Raw genomic sequence first — 17,644 nt, forward strand, 5'->3', positions numbered from 1 at the left:
CGGCACATAACAACAACAACATGGTCACCTAGTTGCAGGAAATAGATTTCAAATAACAGGGCTATGTTTGCTTTTAAGATTTCGCGAACATATAGGGATTGTTCCAGGCTACCTTGCTAGAGAATCCCCAATTTTTCCAACCACAGAGTCCTTTTTCTGCCAGTGCACCGCGAGACAAACTTTAGAATTTCTTTCCAGGCCAACGGTTGTCAGTTAACTTGTAACTCAAGTCTGAAGAACTGCGCATGTTCCGGGAGCCAGGGTCGGGGGTCGGGTAGATCCGGCGCCACCAAGCAGGAAGAGGCGGAGTAGTTTGAACTGCCTGCTGGCGGGAAAAGAGACTGGAGTCTTCCCGCCCGCGCTCGCTGTCCCGCGCACTGCGTACTCTGCAACATGCCCGCCGCCGGCTCCGAGCCACTACTGCAGCCGCTGACTGCTGCGTCGCAGCCCCACGGCGAGCTGCAGTACCTGGGCCAGATCGAACACATCCTCCGCTGCGGCGTCAGGAAGGAGGACCGCACCGGCACCGGCACCCTGTCGGTGTTTGGTATGCAGGCGCGCTACAGCCTGAGAGGTAATTGCACCCGTGAGCGCCTCGGTGGGGTGGGCTCAGGAGGGCGCCTTCCAGTTTAGGCTCCGAGATGCTGTGCGTTAACGCGCGCAGGATATGCGGGCGTTGTGGTGAACGTTTTCCTGCGTTTAGGTCTAACCGAAACTCTGGGAAAGCATCCTTAACCCCATTTTGTAGATGCCAAAACTGAGGGTCGCATTTGATGCATGATTTACATAGGGTCACTCAGATGGGAGTGTCAGAGCTGGGAGGTAAAACCAGGGCCTTCAAGTCCGGTGCTTTTAATCACCCCGTTATGCTGGCTCCCTACAAGATGCGTGATCTAGTGTTCGCCCCAATGTAAGAGAGCGGGAAGCACCTGCGCGGGCTTGTCCAGGGACTAACTAAAGGCGCAGGTTTTTGCTCCTCCCCTTCCTTGCCTTCTATTTCCCTCGCCAACTGCCAAAGTCTAAAAACTGTCGCGAGTTTAAGTAGGCGGGGCGACGGCGGAAGATCAGAGAGGACCGACCGGGCGGCTGACGCTTGTGGGGCCAGGGATTTCTAGTTCCTGACAGTTTCCCGTCCAGTTTCCAAAAACCAGTTTCCTTAAAATAAACATCCTAAGAGTCCGAGAGATTTTATTCGTCCGTTCTATTCCTTTGAAACAGATGGCTCCTGGGAAGAGGTGTCTCGGAGTAGTTAAAAGATTTGCCCAATGTGGTTACACAGCTCAGAACACTTAGGATCAGGGTTTCAGCCGACAAAAGGAACGGGCGAGGGAGGGACACAGGACATGAGACAATAGATATGCCTCTCCCACCTCTTTGACCTGGACTGAGTGTCTGTTTCATGGGGAGAGCAATCTCCTCAAAGGTTTTTAACAAAAGAGGTGACATCATATTTCTATAGTGTAACATCAGATCTCCATAGGGTTTGGGAAGTCCTTTGAAGGGGATTCCCAGGCCTTCCTTCCAAGGTGCCTCTGGTTGGTAGCGTTTAATGGTTTGCACTACCCAGGGACTCCGTACACTCATTCTAGAGACTGAAAAATACCGGGCAGCTGTGACTGATGGGCCTGGGACAGTCCAGGGAGTTCGGCTTGAGCTCCGAGATGACCTTCTTGCAGTTCCAAGTGTGGCCTCTAGAGAGCCACCCCCCCCCCCCCCCCCCCCCAAAAAAAAAAAGGAGCTCTGGTGGTGTGCCCAAGGCATTTGACTGCTAACCAGAAGGCTGGCGGTTCAAACCCACCAGCCACTCCTGGGAAGGCAGGTTGGGCAACCTACTTCTGTAGAGATACCTCCTTGGAGACCCAAGGAGAGGGGTCTTTTAGTCCAGCCCCTCTGTTTAGACTGCCAGGATGGTGGGCAGCTTACTTAACCTTGTTGGTGTCCAGCTTCTCCTCATGTTCAGAATGGAGGATACCGTACTTCATGGCAATACTGATAAAAGTAAGTGCTTGGAAAATATATCCCTGCTACATGAATGTCAGCTGTACAACTGATAATGCAGGTGGAATATGTACTGTAGTTAGAGATAAACTGTTAGGTTTTTATTTCCATTATCACTTGATGCCTCCCATTGCACATTTCTAGATGTTACAACATTCTTGGTTGCCCGTGGTGCCTGTAAAATACAGTACCTCACAGTTGTCTGTAGGCTTAAATAGGATTCTGCATATACAGTATTTAACTATTTTTGGTACATTAAAAATAGAGATTAATTTGCTTTGGAGTCCTTTGGTGGTGCAAACAGTTCATTTAGCTACTAACTGAAAGGTTGGCAGTTCAAGACTACTTAGAGGGTCCTCAAAAGAACAGCCTGCAAGCTGCTTCTGACAGATCACAGCTGTTAAAAACCCTATGAAGTGCAATTCTACTCTGACACACGTGGAGTTGCCGCATAAGTTAGAATTGGCTTGATGCCAACTGGTTTAATTTATTGTTGCCAGATGCCATCAAGTCAGTTCCTACTCACAGTGACCCCAGGCCCACTGCCTGGTCCTGTGGCATCCTCACAGTCGTTGCTCTTTGAGCCCATTGTTGCAGCCTGTGTGTCAGTACATCTCATTGAGGGTCTGTCTCTTTTTTGTTGACCCTCTACTTTACCAGGCCATGATGTCCTTCTTCAGGGACTGATCCCTCCTGATAAAACATGACCAAAGTGCAAGAGACAAAGTCTCACCATCCTTGTTTTAAGGAGCATTCCAGCTGTACTTTTAAGACCGATTTGTTTGTTCTGGCAGTACGTGGTATATTCAGTATTTGAGGCAACTGAAAATACCATTGCTTGAGTCAGGTGTACCCTAGTCTTCAAAGTGACAACTTTGCTCTTTTATACTTTTAAAGTGTAAAACAAGGTGTTTTACAGCAGATTTGTCCAATGCAATATGTTGTTCGATTTCCTAACAGCTGCTTCTGTGGACATTGATTCTGGATCCAAGTACAATAAAATCTTTGACAACTTCAGTCTTTTCTCCGTTATAATAATATTCCTTATTGGTCTGGTTGTAAGGATTTTTGTTTTCTCTTTGTTGAGGTGTAATCTGTACTGAAGTCTTTGACCTTCATCAGTAAGTGCTTCAAGTCCTCTACGCTTTCAACAAACAAGGTTGTATTATCTGCGTATCACATGTTGTTAATGAGTCTTGCTCTAATCCTGATGCTAAGTTTTTCATATAGTCCAGGTTCTCAGATTATTTGTTCAGCATACAAATCAAGTAAGTATGATGAAAGGATACAACCCTGATGCATACCTTTTCTGATTTTAAACCATGAAATATCTCCTTGTTCTATTTGGTTGACTCTCTCTTGATCCATGTACAGATTCCTCATGAGCACAATTAAGTGTTCTGGAATTCCCATTCTTTGCAGTGTTATCCATAATTGGTTAGGATCACATGGATGAAGACCTTTGCATAGTCAGTGAAGCACAACTAAATATCTTTTTTATTTTCTCTGCTTTCAACCAAAATCCATCTAACAACAGCAGTGATAACCCTCATTCCACTTCCTCTTCAGCTTGTATTTCGGGCAGTTCCCTGTCTGTGGACTGCTGCAACCTTTTAAAATTTACATACCAACCACTAAAGCCAAAGATGGGGACATTGAAGATGTTTACCAACTTCTATAGTCTGAAATAGATCAAACATGCAATCGAGATGCCCTGAAAATTACTACCAATTGGAATGCAAAAGTTGGAAATAAGGTAGGATCGGTAGTTGGCCATGGTGATAGAAATGACACCGGAGATCACATGATGGAATTTTGTATGACTAACAACCTATTCATTGGAAATACCTTTTTTCAACAACATAATTGCTGACTATACATGTGGACTACCACAGAGGGAATACACAGAAATTAAATCAGCTACATCTGTGAAAAGAGATGATAGAGAAGCTCAGTATCATCAGTCAGTGCAAGGACAGGGGCCAACTATGAAACAGACTGTCAGTTGCTCATGTGCAAGTTCAAGTTCAAATTGAAGAAAATTTAAACAAGTCCACAAGAGCCAAAATACAACCTTGATTATATCCCACCTGAATTTAGAAACCATCTGAAGAATAGATTTGACACGTTGAACACCAGTGACCAAAGACCAGACAAGTGGTCCAATTTGCTTTACCAAATATTTGAAAGTTATTCTTTGTTTTTGGCCATTGTGATACTATCTACTTTCCCTTGGTCCTGTGCAAGTTTTCTCCGGCAGGATAAACATGGAATTAGTGCTGAGAACCTTCCACTTTGTCCTGGAACGCATTTTGTACTGTCCTCTTCCACAGGGTCCATGCTAACTAGGTGGTTGATAGGAGCTTTTTTTTCCTCTCCCAATTTTATTGTGATTTGGGTGAAAGTTTACAGAGCAAATGCATCTTCTATACAACGGTTCACATACACTTTGTCTCATGACATTAACTGTAATCTCTTACAATGCAACAACTCCCACTTCCTCCCCATAGCCACCTCTTCCCTGTGTCCTTCCCTCCCATGTACTCCTGCCCCCCGAACTGTCTCCATGTGCATACACAGCCCTTCTATTCTCCCATGATTGATATCTCCAAGGAGTGTATCTATCTAATGTAAATGTTCAGGTCATATGCCTGTCTTTTGTTTGGCTGGAAGCCACAGGAGTGGGTTCAATCCCAGACCTGAAGGGTAGCTAGGGACCATAGTCTCCGGGGTTCCACCAGGCTCTCTCAGACTACCAAACCTTGGAGCTCTTTCTACTGCTTTTTTCCACATGGCTCTCTCTGCCCTCATATCCCCCCTTTTCATTATGTGGGATTCCTAAGCCCAGTGATGGAGGAGTCCACAGGGCTGTCTAGGTTTAGTTGTGCCCCTGCAGCTCAGGAATCTGACCCCAGCCCTGACTAATGACACCCTCTGTGGAAATTACCATCTTTTAGATGTTCCTGTGGTCATTCCAGGCCTTATTTCTGGTTTGTAGTTTTCTTTCACAGAGAAAGCTGGAGGATGTGTCCTGTTTCCCATCTTCACATTATATGGCAAATTGTTTTTCAGATACATTTCCTCTGCTGACAACCAAGCGTGTGTTCTGGAAGGGCGTTTTGGAGGAGTTGCTGTGGTTTATCAAGGTAAGAATTTGCTACTGTTGGAAATAGAAGTCCATTCTCAGCACAGCTGGTAGTGAGAACCTTTTACAAGTCAAATCATATCTTTCCCTGGCCTCAAACCATTAATGGCTCCGATTTCATTAGTAAGAGCCAAGGACCTTTTGGAGACTTGTGAGGCCCCTGTTATCTGGGCTCAGCTGCAGCTCTCCCACTTGTTCTGCCCTGCCCACAGTGGCTCCTTGCTGATCTTTGAGCATACTGAAACATTTCCACCTCGGGCTTCCAGCATGTGCCGTTCCCTCTCCCTGGAACCTTCTGCTACGTGTAACTTTCCCTCACCTTCTTCCAGCCTTCTCTGACCTCCCTCTAATTCTGCCCTACTACTCTCTTCTACCCCTCCATAGCCTTTATCATCATCTAATCTATAATGTCTGCCTTCTTTCTAGTGAGGGAAAGAAGGTAATAAAGAAGTAAAATGTACAGTAAGGTCCATAAGAGCAGAAACTTTTTTCTCTTGTTCATTGTTGTATTCCCAGGGCTTAGAATACAGCCTGCCACATAAGAGGCATTCAGTATATATTGAGCAATGATTATAGATACCAGCTGTGTCTTTATGTTTATAATAAATTAGAGGGGCTTCAGTAACAAGACATACTTCTTCCAAAGAGGTACCTTTGACTGGGGCTGGAATTCTTAATGGTGGGCAGCAGTGAAACCCTGAGCTCCCCTAGCTTCTCTCTCTGCTTGCGTTCTGATCTAGAACCAGGGATGCTCTGGGCGGTATTGCTGGGAGGGATGCTGAAGGAGATAGAAGCTGAGATCCCTCTTTGCAATACAATGGGTTTCACTCACTTTATATATGACCTTTCTGGCCCTGGGTTTGTAGTTTGGCCAAAATGATTTGCTAGGCCACAATTTTGCAAAGAGATTGGACAGTAAAAACCTTTGGAGGGATTGGTCAGTTGATGGTCTTGGTGGGAAGAGTAGATTTATAAAAGCAGTAATTCTACAGAGGTTGAGTGGGTCCTCACTACCCTCAAGAAGAACTGGGAGTGAAGTATGTTCTATTGACCCTTGGACCTTGCACTGAAAACTTAGACCCAGTAGACAGAGCTATAGTGTTGGAAACAGTGCAAGCAGGTGAGAGATAACATGTTAGCAGTATGAGTGATGCAAGATGGTGGGAACCAAGAAACCAGCATGGGCTGGCTGCAGTGGGCTTCCCAGCCCATGGAATGAGGTGGGCAGCTATGGTGGGCTTGCTGGCCCATGGGGTGAGAGAGTTAAGCTCCTTCTGGCGGGAGTCTTAGAGGCTTGCTGGTGGCATGGGATGCCTCCGGGTACTTATCAGTGGAGCTGAGGAGCTACAGCACTTGCTGAGCAGGCCAGAGGCCAGGCTAAGAGTGTAGCCAGCCTGTCTAAGAAGCACAGCGTGCAGCAAGCACGGTCAAGAAGGAGTTGAGCAGTCTTGATTGGACTCTGTCCTGATTGACGAATTGATTCTGTCCCATATTTGTTCCTGTTACTGTTAGGTTGATTCTAATCCTGAATTGTAGCCCATTACTTCCCTAATAAACCACATAATTTTAAGTGTGGTCTGCCAGTTCTGTGTAGCCATTGCAACAAATTACCAAACCCAGCAGAGAAGCAGAGTGCCTTGGGGAGGACGGCAGAATCAGTAAAAATGTTGGAGAGTGGAGGTATGTGTAAGCTCCATCTCATAGAAATCACCTTCAGCTGACAGTGATTACCCTTCCTCCCTCCTCAGGAAGTTAGAGGACTTCTCACATTTCACTCCTGAAGAGATGTTGGTGTGGCTTTCATGGTCTTGGACCAAACCAGGACTGAACACCCCTTACCGTGTTTTGCGAAGGGTTTAGACTGGCTCTGGTCCAGTCTTCCTTGTGTATTCTTGGACTAGTTTGTTCTCTGTTGGCCAGTCTCAAGTGACAGCTTCTATTTTCACATTAGACATTGTCGGATGTCTAAGAAGAGGATATTCTTAAACACTAGTGAGAGCCCAGTCTGAATGGATGAGATGGGATGGGAGACTTTGGAAGTAATTGAAAGACTATGCAGTGATTTGATGGAAGTAGAAAAATTGGGACAAGCTTAACAGAAAGGGATGAAATGAGATGCTCAGAAATAATATGCCTTACCCTGTTTTAACTTAAAGCTTGAGTTCAGGATTCTAAAAAGTCCTCACCGGGAGCCTCTCATACTCACCTCTGATAGGGCTATTCCATTGGTGACTAGATATAACAGGAGTATTCAGCACTAGAGCAAGAGACCTGTGGACAAGATGGAGAAATAGGAGCTATGTAGAAGGACAATTGAGTGTTAACTGGCCAAAGGACTAGCTCTAAGAATCACTAATGTTTACTGAGCACCAAGTGTTTTACTTATATCTAATCCTCCCACTAATCATAGGTGGTAAATACTACTAAAGTACTCTTTTATAGATGAGAATAGTGATGCTAGAGGGGTAGGGAGCTGTCAGGGGAAGGTAGGTAGAAGGGCCTGGCACTGAGCCCAAGTGTATGTGGTGCCAAAGCCTTACTCGTGACCTTTATAGCACATTATGCTGAGGTCTGTCCTTGACCTGGCTGCTGGTTAGAGGATGCACAATCAAGCAGGTTGGGATAAAATGGTCTAATGGGATGAAATATGAGAGAAATAAACAAGGCTTTGTACTTGGCAAAAACAACAAAAATACCTAACTATGTAAGCGTTGGTTGGGGGTAAACATAACTTTATAGTGGCATACGTAAGATACAAATGGATTGATATATTTGCCAGAAGAGCTAGTATTGACTAGAATAAGGAGAAGAAATTTCCTGTATACGAGGTATGAGTTACACTGGACAAATTGTACCTGAGTTCTTAAATTCATTTTGGGGTGTCCTACTTAAGAGACAAAACACATTCAGAACTGTCAGCTGAGGGCGGGGGGAATAATTAAAGCATTTGGAGGTGCTTAGTCTAGAAAATTTAGTTGAGGGGAATAGGAAAGAAGATTGGAGGGGTGGTTGCAAAGCAAGGGTCACACTATCGTGTAGGTCCTCAAGGAGTTTGGGCTGAGACAAGCCAGCTTAAAGAGGTGGAAGATGCCATACGCCTTGCTCAGCTATCGAGTACAGGCCAGTGGCCACTTGGAGGAAGGCTCTTACGGGGATTGACACAGGTGTCTCAGAACTCACTCGAATGCCTACTGTCCTCTCCCCATCTCTTCCAGGGATCCACCAATGCTAAAGAATTGTCTTCCAAGGGAGTGAAGATCTGGGATGCCAATGGGTCCCGAGACTTTTTGGACAGCCTGGGATTCTCCACCCGAGAAGTAGGAGATTTAGGCCCAGTTTATGGCTTTCAGTGGAGGCATTTTGGGGCAGAATATAAAGATATTAATTCAGGTGAGGAGATGGGGATGCCTCAGATTTCCCTGCCTACCCTTCATAGCATGAGTTTGTGCTGTTGCTTCAAATCAGTAAAGCCTGGAGGTTAGTAATAACTCAGTTCTGAACAGTTGATGTGTAATTCGGACATTGTGGAAGGCCGTGGAGGAGCCACAACTCAGCCCCATGAAGGTTGGACCACGCTCTTGGTGGCTAACTTTTCTTGAGCACTTCTGGGTGCATGGCATTTCAGATAGCTTTCTTCATTGGCAGAGTTACGTGTTGGTAGGTTCGCGAGAAGGAATGTGAAGATTCCATGTGGTTGCTTTGATCTCCCCTTTCAAACTGACCCACCCAGCACACTCGAGGTCACACTGCCATCTGGGATGGCAGTGTTCCCTGGCCGCCACCCCCCTCTACCCCTTAGGGTAGAGGAAGAATGAAGCATTTCACTCCTGACATCCTCCTTCCTCTGTCACTGTTGGCGATACCACTTTTTGAGTGTCATAGAGCCCTGCCCCTTCCTATCTCCTTAGGGCAGGGGTTGCAAGACCAAATGCCTGCCTTACTGCATGGGAGGAAAGAGACAAGAAGTAATAATTTACTAGCTGGGTAGGGACGAGTGAACTGGCGCGTATGTTGTTGTTATGTGCCTTCAAGTCGGACCCAACTCAGTGACCCCTCCTTGGGTTTCCAAGGTGGTATCACTATGGAAGTAGATTGTCCAACCAAGCATGAGACCCAGCTAAAAGAGATAGTAAACTCTTGCCTCCAGCGAGCTCGAGGAATTTGAGCAGAGTGTTGTTTGAATTCTTTAATAAAAGCCTAAAATCTGCATTTTACATACACTTGTAAAATTTTTTTTTTCTTCAAATGTTGGCAATTCCAGGAAGTTGAAAAATGGTATGGGCCAAACCATTTCCACGGGTAAATGGCCTGTAGGTTGTTAGTATGCAGCCGTCTGCGTATATCCCTTCTCAGGATGTGAGTGAGGCCACTGCCTTGGCTTGTTGGTGCCCCAAACCCTGCTAGTATTCAGTATACCTTGTTGCTCAAGAGGCTGTAATAAAATTATGTTCTTAGTTTAGAGTTGTATGAATGTAGAGCTGTTGGGTCTTAGTGAGGCAATTTTTTTTTATTTTCAATTTTTAATATTGAAATAATTACACATTTATGGAAAGTTGCTCCCCCCAAAAAAGAGATATACAGAGAGGTCCCCTATACCCTTTACCCAGTTTTCATCTTATATAACATTTTGCATAAATTATCATTGGTGCAATCCAGAAACCTTACCAGATTTCACCAGTTTTACATGTAATCATTTATCATAATGTAAATTCATGTAACTACCACCACAGTTCATCAAGTTGATCTTATTCTTTTTTTTAATCTCTGATACTACCTTTTTTGGAACTGTGATCATGAGAGGACTTTAAACAGGTTAAGAACTACTGGACTAGAACAGAGTCTGACACAAATGAGTCGAACTTTAACCTGAGCAAAATGCAAAGTTCTGCACTTTTGTTAGCAAAATCACTTCTCAAGGGTCTAGTTCCATTTCAGAAGGAAGGCAAGAGATCAGAAATGGGAAGAAGTTTAGGATGGTATAATCATTACACAGGTTTCCTGATATTTATAAGCCAAGAGTGTTGAGCTGCTAAGTTGTAATTTTAGGCGTTAAGTGTTGGAATGGTAGTACCTAGGTCACAGGAAGGAATATACAGTACTCAATTGGAAAGTGTAGAATGGTATTTTCTATTTCAGATCCTGTAATTTCTGTGGGACATAGATAAAGTAGATTGCATCAGTAAAGTGTGACAGTGGTTGATGGGTATAGAGGCTAAGTCCTATGGGGAGCACTTACAGAAACTAGGATTGTTCAGGTTGAAGAAGGTCAGCAATATGGGGAGGCAGTGTGGAGGAAGTGACTCTCGAACAGACCAGGTATTTAAAGGACTGTATAGAAAAGAAAGTACACTTTGGTATGGCTCCAGAGGACAGACCCAAGCTGCTTAGACAAGGTCTTGAACTCAGCATCATCCAACGAGATCTCAGAAATGTATACAGTGCGTGGGATAACTTGTGACCATGGGTCATGGGGCTATAATAGATGACCTCTAAAGTCTGTCTCTTGAGATGCTGTGGTTAATGTTTGTGTTCTCTCTGATAATTTTACAGATTACTCAGGTCAAGGAGTAGACCAGCTGCAAAAGGTTATTGACACAATCAAAACCAACCCTGATGACAGAAGAATCATCATGTGTGCTTGGAATCCAAAAGGTAGAAAGCAGCCCAGTCATCCTTTTTCGCACTAACCGTGCTATTAGGAGGAAGGAAGAAAGACGGTGCTGTAAGAAGGCACACAGCAAAGATGGAACTGCTGGGCTCTGCCTCCGGACACACTGTTGGCTGTATGATTTTGGGCAAATCAGACCTGGCCCGTTTTCACCTTCAAATGATGGGCTGGACCCATATGACCTTAATCTGTATATTTATACTCATTCTTACTCCAAAAAGCGTTCTTATTGCCTGTAAAAATACACATAAGATTTTTAACATTTTAAATTGTGGCAGGTTATATTTCAAATTACCTCCACCTCACAATTGCTAACTTTTTTTTTTTAGTAACACTTTATTGTGTTTTTGATTAAAGTTTACACAGCAAAGTGGGTTCCCATTTCACAGTTTCTACACAGATTGTGTGATGGTAGTAGCTACATTTTTCAGTGTGTCAGCATTCTCTTCAATTGTGTTCTGGTGGTTCTGTTTCCAGAGCTTTAGTTTCCCTGCCCCTTATCGTTTCATCTTTGCTTTAGTGTAATCGTTGACCTTTTGGTGCTATCGTATAGATGGTTTTTTGATGGAGCACTGTACTCACAGGTAATATCCTTTATTTTGTATGCCAATCTTATTTTGCCTACGACGCCAAATTAATTAGTTCTTCCTATATTTGTAGTTCAGTGCTGTGAAGGTAGCCCAAATAATTTCTACTTGGAAGGACGAGCTAAACTAACAACAGGTAGACATCTAGAAGTCTCAGTTTATAGACAGGTTTCCAGCAGCTGTGTGCTACCACTGGGCTCTCGGTAGTCTCTTGACATGAGGGGGCAGGTGTGGTTCGTGGGGGTTGCTGCGGCCTCGTGCTTCTTTCATGCTCTCCACCACGAGTTACTGCTCTCCACCTTTAGTTACTGCTCTCCTGTTTGCTTTTGCCCGCTTGTGATGTCCTTTAAAACCCTCACCCCTCTGCATTTTTGTTTGTGCTGGTTCTGCAGACCTTCCTCAGATGGCACTGCCTCCCTGCCATGCCCTTTGCCAGTTCTATGTGGTGAACGGTGAGCTGTCCTGCCAGCTGTACCAGAGGTCAGGAGATATGGGCCTGGGGGTGCCTTTCAACATCGCCAGCTACGCCCTGCTCACCTACATGATCGCACACATCACAGGCCTGAAGGTGGGCTACTCTCGGGAAAACAGAACAACAATAAAAAAAATTACCAGTGTGATGTACTTAGATTCTTTAATGTGGAAAAACCAATTGCGGAGAATTCATTATGTAATTAGTTCCAAAATTTGATATCGTCCATCTTCATCACTTGCAGAGGCTATATTTGCAAATTCACCTCCCTGCTAAAATTCATTTGTAATCCCACAGTCAATACCTGTGGTTCTGTAGTCTTTTGTGGGCATGTGCAGAGCAGTGAACAATTTAAGTTGCCCAGTGCACGAGTTCTCAGCTGAGGTCAGACAAGGCGAGGCTTTGCCACCCTGTTGCAGCGCTCTGTACTAGCACCCTTTCTTGTGGCCCACTTAGTGCCACATTTATCACATTTTTGTGCTTTTTGTTGATTTTACTGCTTAAATGACTCCCAAGTATAGGCCTGCAGTGCTGTCTAGTGTTCCTGAGCACAAAAAGGCTGTGATGGACCCTATCAGGAGATACGTGTTAGATAAGGTTTGTTCAGACATGAGTTATAATGCTGTTGGCAGTGAGTTCACTATTAATGAATTGACTGTATTAAATGTCTTTAAGCTGAATTACATAAAACAAGGTTATGTACTGATCAGTTGAGAAAAATGCTGTGACCGAAGGCTCACAGGAATCTAATTATTTATTTCCCCTAGCAATAATTGTTCCCATTAAAAAAAAAAATTGCCATCGAATTGATTCTGACTCATAATGTGTATAGGATAGAGTAGAACTTCCCCACAGGGTTTTTAAGACTATAAGTCTTTACAGAAGCAGACTGCCCCATACTTTTCCCGGGGAGTGGCTGGTGGTTTCAAACCACTGACCTTTAGTTACCAGCTGAATGCTTTAACCACTACACCACCAGAGCTCCTTGTTCGTGTTTCGGTATCTGCTAACTCAGTGTTCATGATAACTTAATAGATTTTAACTACCATGAATAACAGTAAGCGATTGGTATGGGTAAATTTAAAGTGAATAGATTCCCTTGGTAGCCTTCTGTGGAGCTTTCATGTCATTGTATCCTATATAAACTAGCAGCAACAGACTTAATTTAGAATTAACTTTTCTCAAAAGCTGCAGTGTTTATTCTTGAAAAGTCTTAGGATATCTGCATATTCTTTTTTTATTTTTTTTTTTTTGAAAAAATTTAACTGTGGTGAAAACACAAGACATTTGCCAACATAACAACTTCCGCAGCTTTACACATCAAAGACACTGATGACAGTTTATGTGTTGTGCCACCACTATTGCTATCCTTTTCTAAAATATTCCACCACCATTAGCATAAACTCAATGCCTTCCAAACAAAAACTTCCCCTTTCCCCTTCCCTCCTACCTCTGGTAACCACTAATAATTTTTGGTTTATATATATGATTTTTTCCCCCCTCAACCTATCTAGGAATTTTTCCTCCCCTCCCCTCCCATCCCTTGTAACCACCAAAGTTTCCTTCCATGTATAAACTTTTCCTTGACTTTTTACAATAGTGGACAATAGTGGTATTTGTCATTTTGTGATTATTTCACTCAGCATAATGTCCTCCAAGTTTATCCACGTTATGTGGTGTTTCACAGATTCTACATTATTCTATAGGGTTGCATAGTAGTCCACTATATGTATGTACCACAGTTTTGTTTATCCATTCCTCAGCTGATGGGCACTTAGGTTGTTTCCATCTCTTTGCTATTGTAAATAGTGCTGCAATGAACATTGGTGTGCATATATCTATTCATGTCCTAGCTCTCATTTCTTTAGGATATATGCCTAGTTAATGGGATTGTTGGATCAAATGGTACCATATAGTATATTCTAAATGATACTTTAAAGGCATTGAAATGAAAACATTTACTGTTTTGCTTTCTCTCATGGAGTTTAGCCAGGTGACTTTGTACATACTTTGGGAGATGCACATATTTACCTGAATCACATTGAGCCCCTGAAAGTTCAGGTAAGAATTATATCTGTTACATTTTTTGAGTTTGGTATCTTCTCTTGATAAAAGGTTCATTTTTGGGACATCCTTTATAAAACAGGCATTCTGCTAGAATCTGTCTTTATCTGAGATAAAGGTGGATGTGCTCTTGGTTTCAGGGCTTCAGTTTTGGGAATGGTAGTGGACAAATGGGTAGGGATGAGGCAGACATGCGCCTTAGCAACCACAGGCAGATAACAATTATATTGTAAAACTGTGACAGGTGGTGTAAGGCCCAAAGCAGTAGCACAAGAGAGGAAGAGCCACATTCTGACCAGGAGACCTTCCCAGGGGGAGCATTTCAGCTTATATTTTTACTTGAGTGAGAATTTAAATGTAAAAAGAAATAAAAGAAACCAAGCTCACTACCATACAGTCAATTCTGACTCATAGTGACCCCTTTTGGGTTTCCAAGGTGGTCAATCTTTACAGAAGTAGTTTGCCCAATCTTTCTTTTGTGGAGTGGCTGGTGGGTTTGAACTGCCAACCTTCTGGTTAGCAGTCAAATGCCTTAGGCACTATGCCACCAAAACTCCTTTTAAATGTAAGTATTTCCCCTTAATTTTATGCTGATCACAATACAGGTTTCCCTGCAATCTGAAAGTAGAGCATTATAGGAAACCTTTTGTAAGCCAAAGCAGTATAAAGTGAAGAAGCAATTACCATTACTTTATAAGGGAGAAATTTTTGAGCATTCCCAGACCCAAAAAATAACCTCCCAGATCATACCAAGTAACACAGTAGAACCTAGAACAACACTCAAAGCAAACCAAACTCACTGCCCTTGAGTCAATTCTGACTCATAGCAACTCCCATTGGGTTTCCGAGGCTGTAAATGTTTATGGACATAGATTGCCCCATCTTTGTCTTGTGGGGCAGCTGGTGGGTTTGAACCACTGACCTTCTGGTTAGCAGCCAAATGCTTTACCCATTACACCTTCAGAACTCCTTAAAACAACACTAACATATAGTAAAACCAGGAATGATATGGTAAATACACAGCCTATATAAAGTAGGAATAACAGGTGCTGTGTAGTTCCTTGGGGAGCAGCTTTCTGATGCCTCTCCTACTGCTTGGAGTATACGACAAACACTGAATGCTAGTTTGATTTTGGCTTTTTTTTTTTTTTTTTTTAAAAAAAAGAAAAAACCATTTTAGATATCTTTTAGTTATCTAAAAACAGGTGCTATGCAGTTCTTTCAAAAAAGCAAAGTGGCATAAAGTGAACTTTCAAAAACTGAGGGAATACCTGTATTTAGAGCTGAGCTTTCAAAAATTTGCCTATTCAAATCTTTAAGTTGTACCCAATATAAAAGCAAACCCACTGCCATCAAGTCCATTCTGACCATAGTGACCCTATAGGGCAGGGTAGAACTGCTCCATAGGGTTTCCAAAGCTGTGAATCTTTATAGAAGCAGACTGCCTCATCTTTGATGGAGCAGCTGGTGGGTTTAAACCAGCCAAACTTTTGGTTAGCAGCCAAATGCCTTAACCCACTGTGCCACTAGAGTTCCTCCTGTAAGTTGTAGCAGCCAACAAATGGTTTGAAATGGCAATAAAAATAAAATGCAAGAGTGTCTGTGCTTAATTAAAAACCAAACCAGTTGTCATTGAGTCAGTTCTAGTCGACGGCAACCCCGTGTGCCGCAGAGTAGAACTACGCTCCACAGGGTTTTCTGTGGCTGGTTTTTTTGAAGGAGATTTCCAGGCCTTTCTTTTGAGGCACCTCTTGGTGAACTCAAACTGCCAGCCTTTCAGATGGTGGCCAACCATCGTAACCACATTTTGGCCCTTTCTAGATTAGATCTGGATTTCAGAAGTTACTTCTACTGGGGAAGTTGGCTGCTTTTGTTCAGAGGGTAACTTTAGGGCTTACTCAGATACTTCCCTCTGTAGCTATTTGCTCCAGTCCGAGTTGAACAGACTGATGTGTAATTGTGAGTTATGTCCACATCCTAATTGCCACTGGTTTGCATCTCTTTCTATTAATTGTTAACAGATCTAATCTTTCCTTCCCTTTTCTGCCAAGGACAGTGCGGTAGTGATTATTAGTTCTTACCATACTGAGCATCTACTGTGAGTTACAGATAGAAAAGTAAAAGACTATCCCTGTCCCTAATACATTTTCCCAGTGGTTGGAAGAACTTGCACCTCTGGAACCATCAGGCTTCTGATGCTATGTAATTTCACAAAACATACTTCACACCTGCATGACTGGGCTGGTCACCCTCCAACAGTATTATTTAATCAGGGACATGGTATCTACAGTTTTATACTTGTACAAAAGAATAGGTGATAAAATATACTGTGTACTTGTTTTCTGAAGAGACAAGGGTGAAGAATTAAAGCAGTTTATACAAATATGGCATCATAATGGTCCTCGGTCTTACTTTGTTTTTAGCTCCAGCGAGAACCAAGACCTTTCCCCAAGCTCAACATTCTTCGAAAAGTTGAGACAATTGATGATTTCAAAGCTGAAGACTTCCAGATTGAAGGATACAATCCTCATCCGACTATTAAAATGGAAATGGCTGTCTAGAATGCTTTGGGAGTTGTTTCAAGCATGTTGTAACCCTGTATAGGTTGGACTGGATGCCCAGGTGAAAAAGTTTTTTGTTCTAAAGGAAAAACGAAAATGAACTAGGTCAAAACCCTGTTGGTTACCTATCAGTTACTTTTCATTAAAAACTACTTCCTTTTAAGCATGTTGCCAATGACAAATATAACAATGCTGGTTCTTTTAGTAATAAAATCTCTTGAGCTTGGTTAATTCTCTGAGGAGGTATGAAAATGCTGCAATTTTGAATACTGTTGGAGGAGTAAAACTTCACGTGCTCTGAACATATAGGTATATATGCATTTCAATCCACATGTTTGTGGAGGTTAGTGAATTTCAAGAATTCCAGAAACTACACCACCAAACTTGAGTAAGCTTGAATAGCGCCATCACTCGTAATGACTGGTGTGGTTATGAACATTTAAAGTCACTTGTTTTATATACTGCTGTAATAAAGCTGCGTTCTGCATTTGTCAGTGGTTGGTGTTTTTTCGTTTTCTCTTCCTAGTCCCTTATTGCCATTTCTCTGCCCAGTTCCTGCCTAAAATAATTTCATCTGACTAATAAATACCCCTAAACAAACATTTGCTGTTTTCATTTGGATACTGTTTATTGAATTATATATTTTAGAAATACTGACTAAACTATATTTTGCCATGTTGATCTTTGATTCATCTAATTCCAGCCACATTTTATCATTAGAATATAATGACCTAGTGCAAAAACGGCAAGGATGCCACATATCCTGACCTCCTCTAATCCCGCAAGAGGAAGACAGGATTACCAGCAGTAACCCAAGGCCTGTTCCTGCCAGGCCAGACATGCTGCCTCCCTCCAGCCCTTTCTCCAACCGCTTTATCTCCCCCCATTTTAAATAGCCAATTTCTAATTTGCCCATCCCTATCAAACCAGTACTCTGAGGAGACAAGCATGATCCTTTCCCTCTGGAGAGTCTTCTGTTCTGCTTGGAAACTTCAGGCATGTGGATCCATAAACAAGCAAAGTCCAGCCCAGCACAAGCCATCAAATTGCAACAACTTAACACCAGCTGTGTCAATCATCTTCCTCTTTGGTCGGGTTCTGGTCAGCTCAGCCCTAGCCATCCCAGCTAGGTCATGGGTACCAGCTGCC

The 17,644-nt window shown here is 43.0% G+C and overlaps 1 protein-coding gene across 1 annotated transcript; it reads left to right on the plus strand.

Moving 5' to 3' along the window:
- The first annotated feature begins 393 nt into the window (after window positions 1-393).
- On the plus strand, window positions 394-16,495 carry TYMS (thymidylate synthetase). Its single transcript, XM_007935616.2, has 7 exons — window positions 394-574; window positions 5,071-5,144; window positions 8,359-8,533; window positions 10,694-10,795; window positions 11,791-11,966; window positions 13,860-13,931; window positions 16,358-16,495. Exons 1-7 carry the CDS (start codon window positions 394-396, stop codon window positions 16,493-16,495), a joined length of 918 nt encoding a protein of 305 aa, XP_007933807.1.
- Window positions 16,496-17,644: the final 1,149 nt, after the last annotated feature.

Source organism: Orycteropus afer, unplaced genomic scaffold, assembly GCF_000298275.1.
Source record: "Orycteropus afer afer isolate SDZICR_OR568_19922 unplaced genomic scaffold, OryAfe1.0 scaffold00030, whole genome shotgun sequence".
Taxonomy (NCBI): domain Eukaryota; kingdom Metazoa; phylum Chordata; class Mammalia; order Tubulidentata; family Orycteropodidae; genus Orycteropus; species Orycteropus afer.